Raw genomic sequence first — 24,434 nt, forward strand, 5'->3', positions numbered from 1 at the left:
CGAGAAATGTACCTTCCAGTCTCGCACCGTTTTTCCTAAGTTCCTTGTCTGAACTCTAGTACTGTCCAAATGGTTTCTACTAGTCCTCCAACTTGGAAGTCCATGGATCAAAGTGGCTTGCTGTTGAGTCGCATTTATCGATTGCGCTCCTGCCGCACGCGAAAGCGAATACGCTTCTTGTCTATGATCCCCCCTCCCCCAGCTTGAGCTTGCGAGGGTAGAAGTCACTCCACCGGGCTGAAAGCCTGGTGTGCCGAGTGTTGTTACCTGTGTTGTACCTGCACTCGCGAACGGCGATAGATTTCTTAAAATACTAGTTGTTGTGGCTGGTATTTGAGTTCTTGCCGTTGATGACAAGAGTACTGTTCTTACGTTCAGCTGTGGTTGTTCTTCGATTGTCGTTAAATCAAAATCTGTGTCGATGAGACTATACGTGTCTCTAAAGATAACATTTTTATCTTGTTTAGTAACTTTCAAATTACTATTGATATCTGTTATCGTTTTTATTTGATTATTTAGACTGTAAACTGTGTTTTGCAGTTCAGCATTTTCGCTTTTGAGTCTTGATAAATTTTTCTCTAGCTCGTCGACCTTCTCTTTTATCGTTTTTGTTGCAATTAGAGCTCCTTTCAGCTCTTTTGCCGTTGATTCTGGTATGTATTGTGCCTTCCCTGAGGGTAGCTTACACCAAATCATTTTTTCTGCCGTTTGCAACATATGTGGTATAGCATTCGTCTTATTTTCTGTTGTCGACATCATGGGCTGCGTATTGATGAAACTAGTCGTTGTCATAGTTTGAGCTATATTTGTTGTCGTTGGAATTGTTATATTCGTCGCAGATTCTCTTATTATTATTCCTGACGTATTCGAAGCTGGTGTTAACGACATGTCTTGTTGTTGTGTATCCTCTTTGTTATTTGTTTCTTCTGTTTTGTTCAATTCTTCGTTGATTTCTTGCTGTATTATTTCTATAAAATCGTCGCGTATCGGTTTTGGGATGACATTTGATTGTATCAATGTCATACATAAATTATTGTGTCTTTCTTTCGCTTGAAGCGACAAATTATCGATTGTCTCAACAAAATCTTGCGCGGTATAATCGCCTTGTAACCGTCTATATCATTTATTAGCACGTTCGTACATTGAGCCATCGTTGTTCAGCTCAAGGTTGTTTAAGACTGAATGTAATGTATGACTAGGAAGTGTTTTAATCCTTTCTTTTATTCTATTATTTACTTCTGTTTTGAAAATAGTTAAATTAGTTTTGTCCGACATCTTGTTTTTATTTATTATTATTTATATTCAGTTTTATATTCTTCTATTTGTTCTTGATAATTTTCTTTTATTCGCTTTCTTCTTTTTAAGATTATTATTTTATTTATTTTAATATATTATTATTATATTTTAGTTTGGCGTTGTACGACGGTATCGGTATATAATAATATATAATAAAAGAAAATGTTATTAAATAATAGGGCGCTTCGTAAAATGTATAAATATATAGATAGGTTATATTACAATCGAAATCAATTTATCGAGAATTGATATGCATACACAAATAGTCGTTTTGTGATTTTCGCTTATACGTGAGATGTATATGCGTAAACGCTTGTATTCGTCAGTGTCCAGGCTGTTTCTTATATCACAGTAAATACACGTGAGTTAGCGTCATTCGCTTAGCCCACGCTATTCCGATAGAGTATGTCTGTACGACATATTTTTTACTCTATGTTTTTCGGCACGAGTGTTCGTATCACAAGCAAAAGTGTCTTGCTTGTTTCCTTACTTGTGTTTACATTCGCTGGCTTGGTGAGTCTCTTTTTTTTTTTTCTGCAAAAGTTATCTTTGTATCAAGTTTCCTGAGAATTCGATATGCACGTTGGGCGCCAAAATATAACGGGGTTTTAGCTCGAGCTCTTTTCGGGCTAAATCAGCTAGATAATAAATAATTCTCGCGGATTAATATTTTAATAAAGCGAAGTGCGCTATCCAAGGCGACCCTGTGCGCCAGCGCGAAAAATGCCTGGGTCCAGCTGCATCAGCTTTCCTCCTTCCTTACGTAGAAATTCGGCCCGCGGAGAGTGTCGTAAGCTACAGGTTACATGGCGAGAGACAACCTAAAGAGTCTCGTTGCGAAGTGGTTATTCAATAAGGCAGGTGTATCGGAATAAGACACTGCGGATTTTAGTAAAAATGAATCGTGTATTTAGGCACTCGTGAATACATGCAAGCGCGCGTGTTGACGAAATGTGAGCGGCAGCGAACGAGGCGACAACAAAACGCAGCGCGCCAATCTTGTCAGCGACCGAGCAAGATCGGACGACGAATTCGCTTAAAGCGGCTCGAGGCAAGACGCAATACCGAGCAAAATGACAGAGTGCGTAGGTTGGGTGAAAAGCTAAAGCAACAAATGCAATTTGCAAGCAATAGGAGAGAGAAAAGAATCGAGCAGGTACTTACAGTTGTTGTCGTCGGTTCTTAGAACGACAAAAACGCGCGTACAACAGGTCGCGACCACGCTTACTCCTAGCCTACGCTCGCGCGGGCGTTCCCGCTTCTAAGCTTTATAGCTGACGGAATTCCTGTCCCGGAATTCACTATGTGTCTTCGCTCGTCACTGGCGATCTTCGGGCTCGTATAATCGCCACTGCGTACTCGCTTACTCCTTCGTAATCTCTCGTAACGCAAAAAAAAGATGTTGCTGTCAGACTAAGCTAGCGTCCGTACTGGTCTCTGCTCGCATTACAACTGCTCATTACGCGCTCTCTTTCTCTCTCCCCTTCGCGATCGCGGTCTCTCCGCGACATCCGCGCTAAGGACTATCGATAGTATAGATCGTAGGGCTCGACTCTTACCTTGTTCGCTGACATTTCAACTGCGCTACAAATTACAAATTATTATGATGTATGGTAAGGTATAAATATGATTAATAAATAGACTGGCTGTAGAGAGAGAGACATAACGAGTATGCGACTCGTTATAGGTTATTGCAAAGAAAAACATTATCGTACATACCTATACGGTGTATGTAGAAAACGTCCAAGAAAAGATGAGGACGGGGTTACATATGAAATTTTCACTTATGATACAAAATATATCAATCATGAGTTAGCGTTTTTGGGCCGACGACGATAAAAAAGCTAGAAAAGAAAAACTACGTTATGTGCTTCACAATTTAGACAAAAGTTAGTTAACGAGTATATGGATTATTCGGATCCAGAACCTTTATATATGCCTTCGTTGAGTATCTTAAGAGGAGCTAGAGCTGAAGCAATCAGAAAACATTTGGGTGTACATGGACCCAAACATCCTGTGGATTATTAATTATTTCTGAAGAACGAATTTACATTTATAACAGAAGTATGCTCGAGTCCATTTAGAGCTTGGTACTGATTAGACGACTAAATAAAACTTTGAAACGAATCTACATTTATTATTTCTGTTGTAACAATAGATACATAATGAAGTTTTACCAAAAAAATAGAATTTGGCGAAGAGAAGAGTAGCGACATATTTTTGTATCAGTTGATGACGATAATCGATCACAGCTATGTTCTTCTTAGCCAAATGATAAGTTAAAGGCATGACATAAATGTCGTGTATGCGTTTTTACAACAGTGGCTGCGGCGTATAGATCATTTACTAACTTCAGCAGTATCTGATGGTTCACTAGTATTATTACAATCACTTTGTGAAACTTTAAACGGGTGCATTTTACAAGAGTACTTGGTTGAATGTGATGAATTTTTAAAAGATCCTGGCAATATCGTTATAGATTTCAACTGTGCAAAAAGAATGGATAGAGCGCACATCATTAAAAGTTCAACGGATTGGAAATGCCTAAAAGAAAGTAAAGATCAGAGTCCTAAAGACTTTTATCCACGAACAATCGCTTTAGCTTGTAAATCCAAAAGTTTTTATGAAATCATAGAATTATTAGAAGCAATAATAATTGTTTGTGAAATTAAGTATATGCCGCCAAAGTCAATTTGAAAAATACAACTACTTAATTGGTAAAATTGAAAATTTTGATGATGACGAATTCGATGATGAGACTATACACGAAAAAGCAAATTTTACTAAATTGGAGAATTCTCATAAAGATATTGAAGTATACGTTGGTAAAACTGATTTAAAAGCTCGTATTGCAAAAAGATATGAGGAAGTAAAAACAATTGCTGAAAAGAAAGATACACTGGGAATAACTAATCCATTATATTTACCAGAATTGAAGAATAATTTAATATACTTGTATAATTGTTGCCCATTATAGACGAGTGTTATGGTACCTCTTTTTAAAAGTGTTCAAGATGTAGCTACGTCTGGTGCTAATGAATCTTATTTTAAAGATCTAAGGCAATATGAGTTGCTTTGGGTCCCAACATTTATTTTACAATAAGCTAATATTATAAATGGTCAAATCAAATTTGTTAAGCAGGATTGAAAAAATTATTGAATAATGAAAACTATGAAGTTAATGGAAAGGAAATATCACAATTGGAAAATTATGTATCTTAAATTGTGAGTAACATGACAGAACAGCAAATTTTTAATGATGAATACGTAACATACTGTCTTGATTTCTTTATAGTTTTCTTAAATGATAAATTTTGTAATAATGGAAAGAAGAAAAATAGTGAGAGCTGGAAATTCACTTAATTTTAATTTTATTCAGCAACGTTTCGTCAGCACATTTACTGACTTCATCAGGCTGATTTCTCTTGTTGATGAAGTTGAGCAAAACTCTATGGAGATTGAATCTACGAATACTTTTCATGCCTTGAACAATGGAGTAAATAATTTTACAAAACACAAGATCAGGATCTGTCAACGAAAAGACATGAGACAGCCTATCTTGAATCTACAAATGACTCTCAAAAAATTCTCTGGATTAAAAGAGAAAGAACTAGATGATCCTAACAAAGGAATTTTTCATAAACAGTTGAAAACCGGTAACACAGTGTCAATCACAGACATAAATCGTAAAATAATTAAGGAATTTCATCTGTTGTTAACCTGTGCTTACGACAGTATTTTTCATTTATGCTGTCATTCGTATGAAAATAATGATGCATTCAAACGCTATATTGACGCAAATTGCTCGACTAATGGTTTATTTTTTAATTCTATAATTGGCTACTGTATAAAGACAATGGATATGTATCAGATGTATGTGAATCGAGCTCTCATTCTTCAGAATTATTCTAAATCTGTTGGCATAAGTTTAAATTATATGTACAATGTGACTACTTTGTTTAGTAATTTACTGAAAACTGAGAGCAGTTGGACCAGAGATGTTGTCTATAATCGTTTAGACTGCTATAAGTCAAGATTAGAAAAGTGTAGGTCACTAATAGCTAGTTCAAGTTATCAGAGCAGAAGATATCATAAAAAGAAGCGATGGAAACATACCGGAGAATTGTATTCACAGCACTTTTGAGCCAGAAAACATTTTATGTAGGAAATGTAAATGCATTCCTATATATTTACGTATACAAGAGAAAGTGTTACGATTGTCAGGCTTTGTGGTTTACTACACTTATTGCTACAATCACTTAAATCAAAAGTATGAAATAATAGACGATTTAAAACTTCAGACAAAATTTATAAAAACAGTTCCTCGAAACTTAAAACTATCTGTGCTTCTATATGTACATTAACATTGACTCAGTTCAAACAAGATTGTGTTCCGTATAATATATATGCTAAGCTATAATATGTAATGTAAATAAAAAAATATTCTGCTAATTCATTTTCAATTTTTTTATTAGCTGTATTATTACTCAATTTGTTTATTGCTAAGATTTTCACAATCAATAAAAATTAAGCGTTACTTCTCACAATTATTCAGTTAATCAATTTTATTACTTTTAGCAGTATCAATATTGAGTTGTCTAGCTGGCATACGCTTTCAAAGTGTTTGGTTGGATGTAATAAGATTTATAGTAAATACTGATGCAGTTGTCAAATAAGCTCTGAAAGTCAGAGAAAGTCTTCAAAGCTATTCTAAAACTGGCACCGATGATTGATTAATACTGATGGTCTACCTTTAGGACACGATACTTCTTTGACCTACTGAGTTGTTGATTGTGACTGAAAACATTTCCACTTCCATCAATGAAATTAGTCATAGCATTTCTTCCACTACCGAAGCAAAAATTATAAGATATCACTGTATTGCTATTCAATCTGAAAAGCATAATGAAATTATAAATGAGAAGAAAGACAAACTGAACTAAACTAAAACTGGAGTCATTTTCTTAACAACATATACCATCTAGCCACTGATACTGCCAAAAGCTATGAGATTAATTACTAATTATAATAAGTAATGCTCATGAAGCCTGGAGCGAAGTTAGACGTATCAGTTGGTGCAACACTAATACTTCTACAATCAATTTCAAATAGCTATGTATAAATTTTTTTAACCACATAAAAACAACGTCTAATTTTCATATTTGAAAATCGCTAATTTTATTGCATTTAAGGCTAATTTTTTTCAAATAGCCCAGTTATTTTTAAATTTACTGCACATAAATTGCAGGAAAATACATTTTCTATTCGTTTGAAACCAATTAGTTTTGAAACAAAAATATTATAGATATTCCAAAATTTTCTTTACGATTTACAGAGGTTAGTAGAGGTTTGGAAGTCGCGACACGAGACTTCAAATTCTTTACAAGCAAACTCCTATTAACTGTTTGTCTGGATATTTTAACCTTTTGATTCTAGATCTGATTGACTTTTAATACCATTTGCTGTTATAGTACGATTTTGTTTGGCTTTTGGAATGATAATTCTATCAATGCGAGAACTTGTTGCGCACGGTCTTTCTGTATTTTTCTTACTTCTCACCGTCTTACTTTTGTGATAAGTAGTAATAGTATTTTGTACACAACATCTACTTACATTCAATAATTTAGATATTTCAGTTTGGTTTTTATTTGCTTTGAACAAATCAATAATTTGCCATTTTTTGTTTTACATGGTCATTTCTATTTGACATGCATATTTGACATTTCAATTGTGCACAACAATCACGAGTAACGTGTCTTTTTCTATTACAAATTTTACATATTATGCTATTATTTCTGAACTTAAAAAAGCATGAATCTTCTTCGTGACCGATTTTCTTACAATAATTACATTCCTTGTTCTTACTACTTTTAACTATGGCATTACATCGTAAGGCACATATCTGGCAGAGATTATTAATCTTAGAAAACGAGGATGATTGTTAGTGACTCGAGCTTGTAATACGGGCGGCAACTCCAAATCTTTTATGGCATTTTTTAAGGCATTCGGAATAGTGATATCGGCAGGCAAGATTAATGGAATATTGGGTTTTAATCTTTTCTTAAAACACTCGAACATATTCTGCTCAATGGCTTGTTTATGTGTAGGCGTTAAAGATTCTATATTTTCGTCTCTCTTCTTGGCTTCAATAATTTTGCTGCTCAATAATCGTAGCCTATTTCCAAATGTTAACACTTTTTCTTCATTTGAAACTTATTTCCTAATTCCCCTAATAATTAATTTAAAGTTTGGACAGGATTTGCTAGACGGTTTAGCAATTCATCTACAGTAGAAAACGTTAATCCTACTACTGTAACACGTGCTTCTTCTTCTAATTTTGGTCTTAATAATTTGATTAAATTTTTTTTTAATACCAGAAGGTATTATGCTTAGAATCTCTCTGAATTCTTCTACGGATTGAGTCCAATGGCTTGGTTTTCCATCGAAACTTTGGAGAATGCTTATAAAGAAGCATTGCGTATAGAAACAAGAAATAAGTCAAGGGCGAGGCATGGGGAGTCGAACTCTAACAAATGGACAAATTTATTGCGCAGCCTCAATGTTAACTTTGTACAAGACTAACAAAATGATCAAGAGGAACAATTAGAGGACGAGTAGGAGGAATTACCCGCGGAAATTTAATAGTTGTTCGTACAAAGAAATGATGGACAGCAGTCGTATACGAATAACCAGAATAAACAAGGACAGCAACAGAATCGATTTCAAGGGCAGAGACCGTACCAAAATAGGAACTGGAAGCCTCGTTACAAAAATTATCAGGATAATGGACCGCTTGCAGGACGGCTATATAACCCGGACACAGACTCGTATCACCATCCCTCTGGAAAACGTTATGGTACAATAGCCTATGAACAGCAGCAAAGAGGCGAGCTTAGACCTAATCCAAAGTACCAACAACAGAATAATGCAAATAATTTAAACTCGGATGGGGCTCGCCCAGCAGCGAATAAAACGGGCCCCTGTCAGACGTGCCGCCATAACCAAGATAAAATTCAACATCAACAACCGAAGGCGAAGACGATGTTGACCGACATCCAGGAAGAATCACCGTCCGAAAAACCGGGAGTGCCTCCAGCAAAAGTGATGACGATACTAAGGAATCCGCAATCGTTAATGAACCAATCATCGCAGTTGCCTCAATCTGGAGACTTGGCACAGGAAATAATCAGATCTATGAGCCAACAAGAGTAAGGTTTCGTATACCAGAGACCTGTAAAAAGTGGACCGTGTTCATGGTTGATAATGGATCAGCCGTGAACTTAATTAAGTTTAGTGCATTATATTGGACTACGAGGTTTGACACGAGGGAGGTCACTACCTTGAGCGGTATTACGGCGCACACCGTTCCGACCATAGGTACGGCAATGTTAACCATTAATGGAAAATCCGCAAAATTCCACATAGTATGGAACTATTTTCCTATTGAAGAGAATGGAATGTTAGGCAGAGATTATTTGATCGATACTGATGCAGTGGTTTCGTAGTATCATAACAGCCTAATGGTAAATAGTGATGTAATGAACCCGACACCGTTCTTACCGAATGATGTTCCCATTGACCGACTACAAGATGATCTGATACAAACAATGAGTATTAGTGAGGATGAAATGTCGGATATTGAAACTGCAGTGGACCTAGATAGAGGAATAGAATGACTGGCTTTTAAGGAAAGCGCGACTAATAAGATTACAGATAGCAAAAAGCGACCGGCAGTTGGCACGGTACGATATACATTAGCACCAAGGACTCGTCAAGTTATACAGATTAATTTGCTGAAGAGTACGCTCGCAGAAGGGTATCAACCTAGAATAAATGTGGGCGACGAAAAAGTTTTGTTTTTTTTCGTCGCCCACATCTTCTATGCCTGTGCAACTTTTTGTTTGCACAGGCACAGAAGACATAGACGCTCATAACTTTCAGTGTGCGTTACAGTGTGATTTAATTTACGTACTCTTATCATTTTATTTAATTATATCCAAGCCAACACATCAAATAATTATAGATTGCTCGACAAACGAAGTGCTTCACATTTAAATTCAATGAAAACTAAAGCAAGAATAACTATAAGGCCTCTATAGTTCTATACTTTTCTGATTTCATTTACGTTTGGCAATATTACGCATTCCTAGCGATCGGTGTTTGTATTTACATTCTGGAACTGAGGCCTGCAATGGCTCGGTCGATAGGGTGACGGACTCGCTCCCGGTAGGCCCGGGTTCGATTTCCAGTCCCTACTGATTGACACAAGCACCACTGAAAAAAGTTTCATATGTTTTATTCTCAAACACACGGCAAGCCTCCGTCGCTGATTAACACTGATGTAGCATAAATAGAGCGACGTTAAATAATAAAAAAAAAAAAAAAAAAAATATTCTGGAACACATTACATTCATCACTACAATACATTATTCCGCCTTTTTTCATTAGAGCTAAATATTCATTCTATTCTGATAAATAATATTATTTCTTTATAATATTCTTCTTACACTATTTTTAAATAGATTTTTGAAAAAAATACATGTATATAATGCATAGATGGTGAGGCAAATATGCATATTCGTGTTTAAGAAAAACATTTGTATAGAACAAATAAAAAATTAACACTTTTCGTAGTAATAAAAAGTTACGCATCAAATATTTTCAAAATAATTTTTTTGTACTCTACATGTACCGGGAAAGCAAACAGTAAAATAATATTTTTGGTTATTTAAAATGTCATTGAAATGCTGTTCTGGAACGCCGTGCATTCGAATCTTCTTTCTTTATCTGAACGATGGAAAAGTCAAGGACAGTATTTTTGTTGGGCTAGACAAAAGAAATCTTATGAAAGATCCTTACCTTATTCAAGTCATGATACCTGAAAAGGAAGCTCGAGTAAGTTTAAAGAGTTCATCGAAAAATTTCGAGGGAACAGTTGTGATCTATAGTATACGATAAGACTATTCTGTCTACAATGTTGAAGAATTTTGAAAAAATGGAATACTTGATGAGTTTAAAACAACATTTTCTGAATTCGTATTTGGATTATGTCCCAAAAAATTTAAGGCCATACAGCGAAGAAATCGGTGAATATTTTCATTAAGATTTCTATTAAAAAGAACAACATTACTGAATACAATGGAATAAGAAATTAAAGGCAGACTACTATTGATCTTTGAAAAGAGAAGATAACGACTTCACTAGTCATAAACGGAAGTCTCTTCAACAATCCTTTAAGACGAAAAGTCAACAATTTCATAAGAAATGAGAGTTTCTGGTTTAGTAAAAATTCCAAGTCAATATTCTGATGTTTTGAACATGAATTCTGAAAGAGATTTACGTGAAACTGACACTGAATTATAGTTTCGAAGCTAAAGTTTTCTTCTGTTAACAAAATCGATATATCGATAGTGTCTGCAGACAATTGTTTATTTAAATTAACCTGGCGAGGTGGTAGTGTTTGTAGGTTATTATGCACTTAGCATCACCTATTAGGTTTAAATAAAAAGTTAGACTAGAACCCTGTCATAGATTTGAAACGCGTGGGTTATAGTATTTGTAGTTTTTATTTTGTGGTTAACCTGTCGTATGTTTGAAACTCGTGAGTATAGTGTTTGAAGGGTTAGATATAAGCTTGGAGGTTAATCTGTCGTAAATTCGAAACACTCTGATTATGCTGATTGAACTTGTTGAAAATCAAATTTCACATCTTCATGCTTTCATTGATATTCCGTTATAAAAAAATTGTTATTAAAGCCTATAACATTTTATTGCAATTTTAGGTCAGAAAATTTCATGTATTTAAGGTTAGAGCTCAATTTTGATGTTAAATTCGGTTTAAGCGATCTAAAAAACTGAAACGTACTGCAAGATTGCTTTCTACAAAAATTGTGTTCTATTTTAAGACTAAAGGGAAAAAGCTAAAATGCTAAACATCAAACATCTATTGCTTACATAAGAAGAAAGATTTTTTCAATTTGAAAAAGCGTTTTCATGCTTTCAGATCGCATTATTGGTTTTGAGAAATAACATTTTTCACTATGTAATTTAACTTCTAATATAGCCAAAAACAGTTTTTTCTTCACTTTTAGGTAAAGATATCTCGGAAATCTGTCGTACAAGGAAAAATTTTACCTCAAATTTGGATTAGGCGCATTTAGATCTTTCGAGGACGCACTATATACTGTTTGTAAAAAAAAAGTTTCAAAATCAAAAATCTCGCGACTGAAAAGAGATATCAAGGTGATTCTTTTTCCATTTTGCAGTTTTTTTTATGTACTTTAAAAAAAAAATATTTTCAAGTCATGCATATCAGTACCAAACCGTGCTTTGGGAAGCCATGCTTTGTCGCCTTGAGCTTTATAACTACATAAAAAAATGAGAAAGAAGCTAAAGCTAGTCAGTTTTTTCAATCCAACATCTTGAGCAGGAAACTCTGTCTCAATTTAGAGTGCTATCTATACCGATGCTCAACATCGACATGAATAGAAGTCAGTATGCAACTTATAGTCCATGTGCGTTTGGAGTTAAAAAAATGTTCCCGCAGGAACCGCGACATACCGCTTCATTTTATCCTATACAATACTATCATCCAATACAATATTACAGTATGTAATCAAAATGCAAGGCTCCATATTTCCTGGAAAGTCATAAGCCATAAAATATATTGCAATATTTCCAATCAACTATCACGAGAATCATTTGTGCGACAATTTACATTATCATATTCTTGGCGGCGATTAACATAAAAAATACAAGCGAGATAACTTGTGATTGGAGCTCTATCTTTATCTATTATCATGGATTGGAACGGAACTTTGGCGATTTCAAATACGATGAGCATAAATTCATAATCAAAGATGGCACAATGATGGCACAAAAATTCTTGTGTACACTGAACTTAAAAAAAGAATGGCTATGGAATTCCGTTTTGAAGGTCGTCTTGAAAGATTGCCATGAGTCCAAATTACAATGGCAAATACAAAATTATACATGTACTTCAAACTATCAAATTCAGGAAACAATTTTACATTAGAGTTCAACGCATAGAATGAAAAGAAACAGATTAAATTATTCAAGGATACTAATAAATAATAATAAAGTTTTCTATAAATAAAAAAAATGTGTAAATCATTTGTGAATATTCTTTAATGACATTTTCCCAAACCTCAAGATCACACATATTTTTATTATTCATATTTGTTTATTCATTTACGAAGAAGTAATTGAGCAGTAAAGAAATTTTTTTAGACACTGGCTACCAGCGATTATACTGGATTTCAAAAATATGTCAAGACAATATACTCGAAAAAACGGTGTTTCTAATAAAAACCAATGGTTTATATTAGGGACAAATATATCATTCTATTCTATTTCTAAAAATTGATAAACATTGTTAAAGTGTTGAAGGAATTTTGTTTTATGCAAATCAAATTATAAAATTATAATATACTTAAAAACCAAACAAATGAAGATGATCTTTCTTTGCTGTTACAAATACTTATAAAATATAATTGAAATATTAGTGCTGATTAAATGCAAGAAATGAATATAATGAATACTTTAAGTAACTTAGATTTTATAATTATATTGTAGTAGAAGACTTAGCTCTGCGGCCCGCCACCCTTATTTGCTGCTATCAAGTAGGGAGTGTACATTTTTATGCACACTCACACTTGACTTTTTGTTCGAGGTGCGGGAAAATTTTTCCGAGAAGTGGATGGAACGGAAAGTGAGTGTACGTTAGTTCTAAACACATGAGATAAAGACGAAGACACAGAGAAAGAGAGAGAGAGAGAGAGAGAGAGCAAGTTGTCAGATGCAACGAGAGTGCCGTCGAGTTAATGGCCGAGAGCCGATGAGCGGTAACGGTAGCTACAGAAGCGGTAATTTGAAAGTTGTAAGTGTAGACGTGGAGCCGAGCGTCACTGTGGTTAAAAATTGCGTGTTGCCCGACTCGCGAATCAGTGTTCAGAAGTTCACAGTGTCCGAGGTGGAGTGTCTCGCCTTGCTTTTCGCAATTAAAAAGTTCAGACTATATACCGAAGATACGCATTTTATTACGGTAACCGATCACATGACTCTGACTTAGCTGTAGAGCAAGGATTAAAATCGGTGGCTCATAAAGTGGGAGTTCGAATTACAGAAATGGAACTTTCAATTGATCTACCGAAAGAAAATCCTTCATTAAGTCCCAGATGCACTGTGGCGTGAGTTCAAGGATGGGTAGGAAGTTGCTACATTTGCTCTTAATACCAATCCCTGGTATCTTTAGCACAGAGATGACGTTGAAAAACGTTTTAACAATTAAAGGAACTGGGAAGTGGAAGATGACATGCGATATCGGTATTACAACAATGATCTTCTTCACTTGAACACCGACAACGCGTTTGTCTAATGCACATGGCGAACCGTCGAGCGAGTACTTTTGACGAATCACTAGTCATGCTAAAAAATCTATCTGGTTAATTTACGATACTTGCGATAGCTTAACCTAGGACAATCTGATTCCAGTGACTGCGCTTGATCACCTGCCTTGGTGGGTGCCATTTCAGATCTGAGCAAGCAATCTGTGTCAACTCAATCAAAGGCATTTCGACTTTGACTGCACTTTTGTCTAAGCTTACTCTCTGATTAAATTAGGAACAATATCTAAGCAAACCGAACGCCATATATAAGAAAACAACCTCTTAAGCTAATCTAACTAAATGTATAAAAATTGACTTAGCTGATTTTTATTCACGTTGAAATGTAGCTACTAGAGCAACGAAATCACCGCATGTTATCAGCTTTGGTCCATCAGCATAGTCTCTTACAGCCGAACACATCAACATTACGTCTAATTGTATTTTTCTTACAACTGTTCTCTAATTATTTCCTCAATTCCGGCTAAGCCCCCAAAATGTAGAAAACCCCGAATTTGAAATCAGGAATAAGAAAAACACATATTTTATAAAAGATGCGACTTTATTTACTATTACTCTAACAATTTATCTCAAAACAAAATTAGTGGCTAACTAAAAATAATAGCAACTCAATAAATAATCTTCTTGGTAATATTTCGTTCTTCTGTTCTTTACATTCGATGGATGCTGAAAACTTGAGATAAGACAATATAAATGCTCTTGTTATGAGAAATTAAAAATTTAAATCGCCCGATTGGGTGACGCTGTCATCGAATAGTAATATAGAAATTATCTGATTTACATATTTTAATATTTTATGTTCTTAGCAATTTACAAGGAAAGTACCCCACTCCCTCAACCCTACCTCATAATTTCAATATTCTCTTAATATCTTGTATGTCATAGAAAAATAAGTAACGGATGTTTTTTCTATTCGGCGGAATAATATTTTGAGAGGATGGAATTCATTCTCAAAGTTCTCCCTCAAAAATGAATTTTGCAATTTATATTTTGCAAGTTCTAAATAATATTTTCCAATGAAATAAATTTAATTTCACTTCTCACATAAATGTGGAACTAATTTATACAGTTTCGACCATAAAGAATATACTTTGCTTACTTTTTTATTGATAATTCTACTATTATTCTAAGTAATGCGCAATGTATTGTGACGGTAAACGTCGAATTAACGCTAATAATCTAACCTAATTGCTGCCTGCGGGGGCAGCACCTACCGGGGGAGACGAAAAACGTAACGAAGGAATTCGGCACGCGAGCAGACGGAACGCGCGCGATTGAAATCGAACCAGTGAGGGTTTAACCATCAACACGCTCGCCCGTGTATACGAAACCAGCTACCGCTACATGAGGCACCAGAGTTGAATTCCGTAAGCAGAGCATCCGCACCAGAGCCGATTTTGGGAAACTGCTGTTGCCGAGCTGCCGTGCAGATATCAAGAGTGCAGACCGGGGCCAGCAGAGAAGCGCCGTGTCCTGTGGTTTGGAAGTGTGTGTGAGGTTTCGCCATCGAGGGCGAAACCACGTGCACGCGAATTCGCGATCCGCGACACAAAAGAACAGACAGACTTTCCTGCAGTGTAAATCGTTCAGTTTTGTCTCCGTGCGTCTGCAGAATAAAGGTAAGCTGGCCAACTTAGTCTCGCGATCGCGATTGCATGCGTAACAATTAATTTTCCGTGCTCGAAGCGTGCATGTAGTAGCTCTACGGACAAAGAGCAGCGAGCGTCCCGACACTGCATATTGTTGTCGAGCGAGCGCCGATGTAAACATAAACACGCGGGCCGATCTAATGTAGCGTTTTGAGAGATAATAAAGAGTTTTCGTACACGATATTAACAAGTACTTTCAGAGCGTTCTCTTCACTCCCGCAGATAGTTGGTTGACTGACATCCGTTCCCTCTTGCTCTCCGACTTTCTTATTTGATATAGGTGATTGCGAGCACGTTTACGCGATCATCGTAATAAAAATAATTAAACGGTAAGCAACCCCGTTATAATATTGACAGTAATCATTTTCAAATTATATGAAAATTGTTTAACTAGCTACATAAAATTTTACTCGTAACCCATAACCATAGTAAACCATTTATCATTATATTATTTTATAACTTAAGAAAATAATTGAAGTAAGTGAAATTAAATAATTATTCAATAGATTACCATAAGAAGTTATAGAATGAAGATAATTACTAAGTAGGACGGTTTATCGGATTAAAAAAATTCTAGATTTGATTGATTAATTCAATAATTGGATACTAACTAAATACTTATAAATACTAATATCTATAATATAAAAATACTCGATTTTAAGACTTATTTAAATTTTTTAAAATGTTGCTGAAAAAAATATTAGTTATTAAAATTTATAAAAATTCGTACTTATTATTGAACAATTATTCTTATGAATAAAGTAATCAAATCATGTTTGAATACATACGAAATCGAATCTTAGTCATATTATATATAATTATATTTAATTTGATGTATCAAATATATTCAAAGAGTAAAGATTTACATGGATTACGGTATATATGTAGTGAACACCACAATACAAAAGAAATTGCGGAGTACACTAGAATATTACAAATTCAGACATTACAACGCATTATAAATTTCATATCAATATTCTGCAAAAATTATTTTTGCTAAAATTATTTTTCAAATAAGTTTTTTTTATTCGTCAACTCTGATTCGGTATGTAATTGAGTTAAAGTTATTAGTCTATCAGTAATGCCATCTTCTTCAGCTATTCCTTCTAAAAATATAGAAGATTCTATTGTTGGATGAGTTTCACATATTGAATACGTTGTATAAACTGGCGATGGATTTGCTAATGAATATGTATTGGGTATATCTTTTATAGGTCGACTATTGATGGAAATTGATGAATTCAAATTTTTATATTGTTTTGCTTTCTTAGCATGTTTCGTGGTTAGCTCGCCTGTTTCAATATCTCTTTCAAGTCGATGACCCGACTTCGATCGCGTTAATTGACGTTTTACATATTTTTCAAGATCATCTTCTTCCTTTTTAGTAATAATACGGTTTAAGATAATTAAAAAACATCCAACTGTGATTGAAAAAAGTCCGATTGCTACAAGTTCATTCCACCATTTAATGAAAGATTTGTTTTTTAATGAATCTAAATCATTAGGCAGAATACCACTAATTAATAAAAAAGCCCCCAATACTAAGAATACAACACCAACATGCAACATTCCTATTGATGTTACAACTTTAGTATCTAACACTCCTTGATTAGATCTTTCCGTATGGGTTTTATGGTGACGACGTTGATCGAGCGAAGCTGTCGATAATCTTGGTGATGTCAAACCGCTTTCACCAGATTGGCTACTATATCTACGTTCTTTAGCACGGCGCTGTTCATCTCGTCGTTTTCGCTGGCGTTTAATAGCCAAAGCTGAATGTAATCCAACCGCGTGCATCCTGTAACATGGGAAATATACTGTACTGATTTCATTTAGAAAGCAATATTCACTGCGTTTTAATATTGTCTTAGAAAAATAGAAGTAGTTCATCAAAATGAAAAGTAATTATTCTTTCATGAATTAACTAAGTAAAAAATATAATAAGTTATAAATACTTTTATCAAGCGTGAGTTTATCCAATGAGATTACACGATGCACTGCAGTTCATTTTTCAGTAATATTGGTTATTGCATTCAAAAATAGTAAATTTTGAGACTGTATAATAAAGAAAATAAAAGTTTCATCATTTCATTGACTATCGCTCATTTTATTCAATCAGTTTGTAATATTGTGAATTATAAGATTTAACCTGAGAGTGTTGCAACTCTTGCAACATTTCAGAAAAACCACTGACGCCTTTCTTCTGTCCGTAATCGAATGACTAATTACCACTATGTAATGCCCTAACCGTAAAACTTATTGTTAAAATTGGCGTTATAATTATATCAATTATTGTTAAAAATAATTGATATTATAAATTGATCATACGTAATAGAATACATGTTAATAAAATACGTATAATAACATACGTATAATAATATTGTGTCGAAGTGATGAGTATGCGCGAAACGAATCAAATAATATGAAATACAATGAAATAAAAAAAAATTTATAGCTAATTGATTGTAGCTATTATATAGCTGTTCACCGACGAATACTTGTTGAAATTTATAAAAATTATATGATTCATAGACGAACTGGGCGGTGAAGAGAAAAAAAATATCGCGAAATTAGAAAAAATTTCACGCTTATTGCAGCCTCTTATTGCCGAAAGTCTTATAGCCGCAGTGTGGTTCTGCCTTCCCTGTACGCGTCACCAAGAGACAGGAAGAGACCCGAGAGCACTCTGTATACTTCAGAAAGGCAGCTTGAACGAATGTCTCGTGCAATCAGTGCCAGATTTTCATTCTCTCGATTATACTCTACTTTCCATTATACCACGTGGTGTGTCCTTTCATTTAGTTCTCTAAAATGTATCTTTTACCAATCCCGTCAATCCCATCAAGATCAAGATTCACCTCAATGAACGATAATAATACTTAGTTACCCTTGTAGAGTTGTTTTATGAATCGTTAGTATATATGCGCATGCTCCATGCCCAGAGGGATAAAGTCATTGAAAAATCAAAAACATATTGTTTAAAAAATTATTTCTATTTATTTAACATAATCTAATAATATAAGCAATGAGTAAATAACATACATTATTCAATATTATACATTTAAAATCTTATTAATATCTAATTTTGATATTGATTTCGTATTGATGGAGAAATCTACAGTATATGACTTCCACTAAGATGATTTATTCACTTTTTTATCCTTTTTTTATCATCTTTTCTTAAAGTGTCAGAGATATTTATGTATGGTATACTATTATACTGTCTTATGATTAATGAAGAAGGATTGTTTAAATGAAAAAGACTACTATTTATCTTAATTGATTTTTACGTTAAGTACAGAGTGCAAACTGTAATCTGAATTCAATGTTTCATACTTTTCAATCCTGAATTTCAGAGATAGATACACTTTTTTTGCTATGAATAGTTTCAACTTTGATTGAAGATATTCTAACTTAACATCTACTATTAATTTCACCAAATAAAGATGTTATTAAGTTTGGGTTTGCAATGAAGTGTTCATTTAATTTGTTTGGAAGGAACATATCAAAATCAGCTTCGAAGTCAATGACGATTTCAGACCCAAATTTGCTTGAATTTTATTGATAACAGTGATTGAGTATAAAATGTTTCAACCCAACTCTTTCAACTATCTTATTGGTAAGTAGTACGAGATGCATGCTATAGCATTAATGATTTCCACGATGATAAAAAAATCTGTAACGAAAAAAAAATCAAAACTTAAAAATTGAAAAGCTGACATACAATTTTCTAATTGATGAAAAAAATAATTCAAGCTATATATATTATCTACTGTAGGTGTGGATGAGTGAATAAATCCATACCTTAATGCTGTATTACTCATATATGTAGTTTTAGTTAATGGTGTTGACCCATGCTCTTCATCTGCTTCATTCTCTTTCTGATTATCAGTGAGTAAACTTAGTCGTTAGAAAGGCATTTGCAAAAGATTTAAAATGATTTATAGAATATTATGATTAATATTTTTTTATGATACGGTATGATTTTGTAAAAAATCACAATTTAAAAAAACTTTTTTGTATTTTAAATACTATGCATCCTACAAAAGAATGGTAAAGAGAATAAATTTCTAATTATAAAAAAATTTTTTTTTTAATAATTTTAATTCAATTTGTATGAGATATGTCGTATATGTGCATGAAAAATATATATAGAATTAAAACAAATCAAATTCCTTATACTTTGAAAAATAATAAAAGTTTGCGACGAGACAAGGGGAGAGGAAAAATAAAGTGTGTAGTAATCGATTTTTCCGGCCTCGACCGCCGCCAGCGGCGCAGTCAGCCGATGTATTCAGCTTTTATTTTATTTGGGCGCCAGCTACCGTGTCCTCGCGTATAGACGGTGAGTGCAAAGTCCTAGACTGAGTCGTTCGAGAAAAGAATCAAACGGGAAAAGGGGACAACGGATAACTTAGCTACCATGGCTGAGGCTCGACGGCTAGTCAGTGATGTTCGGGGCACGAGGCTCTTGTCTCAGAAGCGGGTACATCAGAGCGGCGACTCAGGACGCCTCGTTGACAATCCAATAGGCAGGAGAGGATCCAAATCGACCGGTTACGTGGCTTGTGATAGCAATTGTCGAAATATCAATTAATTCAACGCGTTCGCTAATCTCGAGACCGACCGCGAATGCTACTGGGGATGAGGTAATCAAACGGGCAAAGTCAATAATAACACTAAGTTAATAAGGACTCGAGTTTATTGAACAAACTCACTATCCCGGAGCAGCGCAAGGTCAGTCGTTCAAGATGGTCTACCTATTCTAACCTGGTAGGGGCGCCAGTGGCGTACCATGACGCGACTTCGACTTGAGGTGACGACGGTTGATGCGGACGTACTCAAAAATTGTAAGGTGATTACACAACGTCGGACTATTTATTTCAACGCGCAAAGCACAAAAGTTCGTTCAGGGAAACTAACGACGAATTTACATACGCGCGAGGATCGGCCGGTCGCGCGAAGGTCAGACGCTACTCGATCGATGTTTAGCACTTCAAAACAAAATCGTATAACGAAAATCGGAGGATAGTAATGTTCGTACGGAAAATTTGTCGGTCGAGTGACGGTCAGACACGACTCGCGTAATGTATATAAGTCCGATCGGCTTCACAAAAGAATTTCGTCAATACACGTATGAAAACTCGTAGCCCGCGCGAAGGTCACGCGATGCTTGTGGGCGTTCGACAATCCACAATGGAAAATCACACAAAAGAATTTACAATAACTAACGCGCACACGGGGGATCGGTCGGTCGTATAAAGATCAGGCTCTGTCTATTCGGTATATAGCAACTTACAAGGAAATCACTTCGAGAGGATCGGCAATAAGACTACGCGCACACGGAGAATTTACTTTCCGCACGAAAATCGGAAAAGTTCGCTCATCGTTCGGCAGATTGATAAAGGTCAGACAAAGAATCGACGGCAAATAGACACGCGTGCGCGAAGAATTCGTTGTTCGGACGGTACTCGGTATGACGACAACAAAGAAAAATCGCCCGAAAGATCAGTGACGAAAGATGTGCGCATAAGCGAATTTATCAGACGCGCGAAGGTCGTGCGGCATTCCCGATAACGTGAACGTTTAAACAATCACGGGATTTTAATGGGAAGAAGAGAAAGGTACTTACTCGTGCGTTTGTTCGAACTCGACGCGATCGTGACCGCGGCTACCGCCGCTAATGCCGTCGTAGCTACCGCTATTGTTGCTGCCGTTGCTCCTGCCGTTCCTGCTGCTACTTGTTGCTGCTGGTCGCTGCTCGCTGGGGCTGCTGCTCGCTGCTGTTGCTACTCGCTGCTGTTTGTTGCTCGTTGCTGCTTGCTGCTCTGCTTGCTCTGCTCTGCTTGCTGCTTGCTGCTTTGTCTGCTGGCTCACTCACTCGCGAGTTCAGGTCTTCGGTCGATTCCGGAGGTCAGCGGATACTGGCTCTGGTCGGCTCCAGAGCTCGGCAGACACTGGCGCGACGTTTTTCAGCGACGCACCGCTTCTCTTCGCTTACCTCACCTTAGAAATCGTGCGATTGGTCGATTTTTTGCTAAGCCGGATGTCAGCGCCGTCTATTTTGTTAATCATTGCCTGCGTATTTCGCTATTGGTCGAGTCTTGGCGCCTAATTACCTTACTGGTTGCACTGATAGCGTCGGTTTTATGTTATTTGTCGAACTATCCCTAAGCTATTACCGATTGGCTAATCCGTTAGCGTCATTATCGCCTATCCTTGTCTAACAGCCGTCCGTTAGTCCTACCGATTCCCCTCGCTCGCGTCCGATCGGTCTCGTATCGGTTGTCTCGCTCGCTCTCACGCGCTCAGTTGCACCTACTTTGGTCTAGCTAGGTCTGCTCTAGTTAGACGGCGGCTTGAGATCAGCTGATCCCAGCTGGAGTCTTTATTGACGTCCAGCTTCCTGAGGGAGTGTCGGTCCGAGTCGTGAGTGCGCGAGAGGTTGTACGCAGGTGTAAGGGTCGTGCGCATCGGTTGGGTAGACCTTGAGGAATAATAAATCGCAAGATCTCGGACATGTGCGGGTGGGCTTATGCGGCAACAGCTGTTCGGTCGCATGTTTCTATCGGGAGCGGGGCTAGCGTAAGGTAAGATAGATTTTCCGTGATGACGCATCATCACAAGTTTTTATCTTGTACACTTCAAAGCTGTAAATTTGTTAACAATGTCTACATAAACAATAATTTTAAATATCCAAAAGTTACATTTAAATATATTTGTGAACAAAACAGTAGAAACATCAAATATCTATATTCCAATCCAGTTTCTTAAGAAATGAGAATCTCGAAATAATCAGTCTTGGAAAATAATATAAAAAATGGAATTACTTATACAAAATGTTGAATAAATCACAATTTTGTTGCATTAATAAACATAAAAAAATTTTTATTAAATGGCTTTCAACAATCACATTTGTTTCGTAACGGTTTATCAAAAATGTTTATATCTAAATGACCTCATAAGTACTCGATGGGATTGCAGTCAGACCTTTAGGAAGGCCATTCCATAATCTAAAGACTTTTACTCTTCTTTGACATGATCTAATATATACTTCATACTATACTTTGACAAATGTTTAAAATCATTATCTTGTTGCATTACTGCCTTCCAATGAGCAGATGTCCAATGCCCATATTTTTTTGCCCAGGCTAATCTTTTCAATTTATTTACTTTTTATAAAAGTGGCTTTTTAGTTGCTACTCGACTGTAAAAGCCAGTATCGTAAAGACGGCGTTTTATAGTAAAAACAGACACTTCCAGATCATCAGCATCAATAGGTTCACTCCATATCATTCGTGCAGTTTTTAACCAATCTCATTTACTTTTTAGGACGATTTGCTCATCTTGACTCGTAATGCTTATCATGGACGACCTCCGTGATTACGGGTTTTAAAGCCATGTCCTTGCTTATACCTATTTATAATTGTCTTTACACCACTATAAGAAATATTTAGTTTTTGAGCAATTTTCTATTTTTTAGCAATAGTATTTATCTAGTATTTATCGGGTCCTTTAGATAGAAACATTCGTGATAAACCATTGCGAAACAAAAGTGATTTGTGGCATATCTTGCAAGAGGAATGTGTAAAATTACAAGAAATACTATTGCAAAAATTTATTTGATCGTATGTCTCGTATTTGTGCAGGAATAATTAAACCTCGAGATGGCTATTTTGACGAAATTGCCATTTAAAAAAAATTTGTTATATTTATTAGTGCAACAAAATTGTGATTTATTCTGAATTATTCAACATTTTATAGAAGTAATTTTTATTTTTGTATTATTGTTTGAGATTGATTATTTCGAGATTCGTAATTCTTAAGAGATTATGACGGAGGAGAGATTAGGGAAAGTATTCTAGTCAGCTCTTCCTTTTCCTTGGATGTCATCAGTAGCGTAATCAACTGGTTTGATGCTTTTTATTCATCTGGTTGGGCGCCAGCTAACGTCTCCGCGTTAGGAAGACGCTAGCGCTGCAAACCGACGGGTTTGATCGCTGTGATGTCGGGAATAGGCTGCCTCACTCTGCTCGAAATGGCCACTGTGGTCACCTGTAAGCGGAAATAGAGCGCGAAAATCCTACTTGCTGTGTTCTGAAACGTGTCAGGGTCTTCAGAGAAGAGACTCTCTTCATAAGCAAGTAATTGTAATGGGTTCCTCTAGCAGCCCTGATCCATTATATTGGTCCATTATATAACCATGCCGTGATAGCTATGGAGGACAGGTGAATCACGGGTAAATTCAAAAGTTCAAATGGTTATCATAAGAAGGTGAATTATTGATATCACATTTAGTTCCCCAGCCTATCCAGGATCAATAGTCACTTTCATCTAATAAGCCTATCGGTCGCCCATCCATTATTACGCATTAACCGAAATTCAGCTCGTAACTCGTTTTACATTTATTTGATAGATGCACTTGCTAATCCTATTCGGCTTGCCCATACTAATTCCTACATGCTCATTTCTGGCCCTAACCTACGACTAGTCTGATGATCGAAGTATCACGACGCGATCGCAATCTGCACCTGCGATCTTAGCACGTTTGGTCGGTCAGTTGATCGAAGGCAATCACGATAGACGATCGCCTATTGCGGGTCAGATTGGTCGGTAGAAGCATGGTGATCAAGATGGTCACGTCGCGCACTCCCGGTCGTAACTAATCTAGGATGTACTCACTCCTATTACAGTCTTGGACGATGGTCGTTGCTACTTGCGGCTGGCCTCGCTATTTATCGACAAAATGGTGATCGCACTTATAGATCCGACACGTAGGGTTGAGAGCTCCGTACGCGGCTGTGGTCCACAGAAACATTCCCAAGTCTCTTTCGGCGTCTTGTCACTTCGTCTGGCGTTCCCTTTCCCTTCGGTCGTGAACTTTTATTTTATTGGTTTACCATGACGTCGTCACGATCATCAGCGCCGTTTATTTTACTACTGTAGCCCAAGTAATTTTTTTACTGGTCGGTTATTTAGCGCCTAATTATCCTATTTATCGGTCTGCCTATATCTTCGTAATAATTTGCAGTTTAAAAGTGCGCCCTTTGGTCGGTCTAGCGCA

At 35.9% G+C, this 24,434-nt stretch overlaps 1 protein-coding gene across 3 annotated transcripts in view; it reads right to left on the minus strand.

The window, feature by feature from the left end:
* The window catches only part of LOC131673252 (uncharacterized), a 1,160,519-nt gene that overhangs the window by 869,038 nt on the left and 267,047 nt on the right, over positions 1 to 24,434 (minus strand). For 2 of the 3 annotated variants that reach the window (XM_058951120.1, XM_058951112.1), the window contains one exon: positions 16,290 to 17,168. The exons of the other annotated variant lie outside the window; for it this stretch is intronic. In XM_058951120.1, coding sequence (XP_058807103.1) covers positions 16,373 to 17,167 — 795 coding nt within the window. In that variant the 5' untranslated portion in view covers position 17,168 and the 3' untranslated portion in view covers positions 16,290 to 16,372. Of the gene's footprint in view, positions 1 to 16,289; positions 17,169 to 24,434 lie in introns of those variants that run through there. 3 annotated transcript variants of the gene reach the window in all.

Source organism: Phymastichus coffea, unplaced genomic scaffold, assembly GCF_024137745.1.
Source record: "Phymastichus coffea isolate CEN01 unplaced genomic scaffold, Cenicafe_Pcof_1.1 PCOF00013, whole genome shotgun sequence".
In the NCBI taxonomy this organism is placed as follows: Eukaryota; Metazoa; Arthropoda; class Insecta; order Hymenoptera; family Eulophidae; genus Phymastichus; species Phymastichus coffea.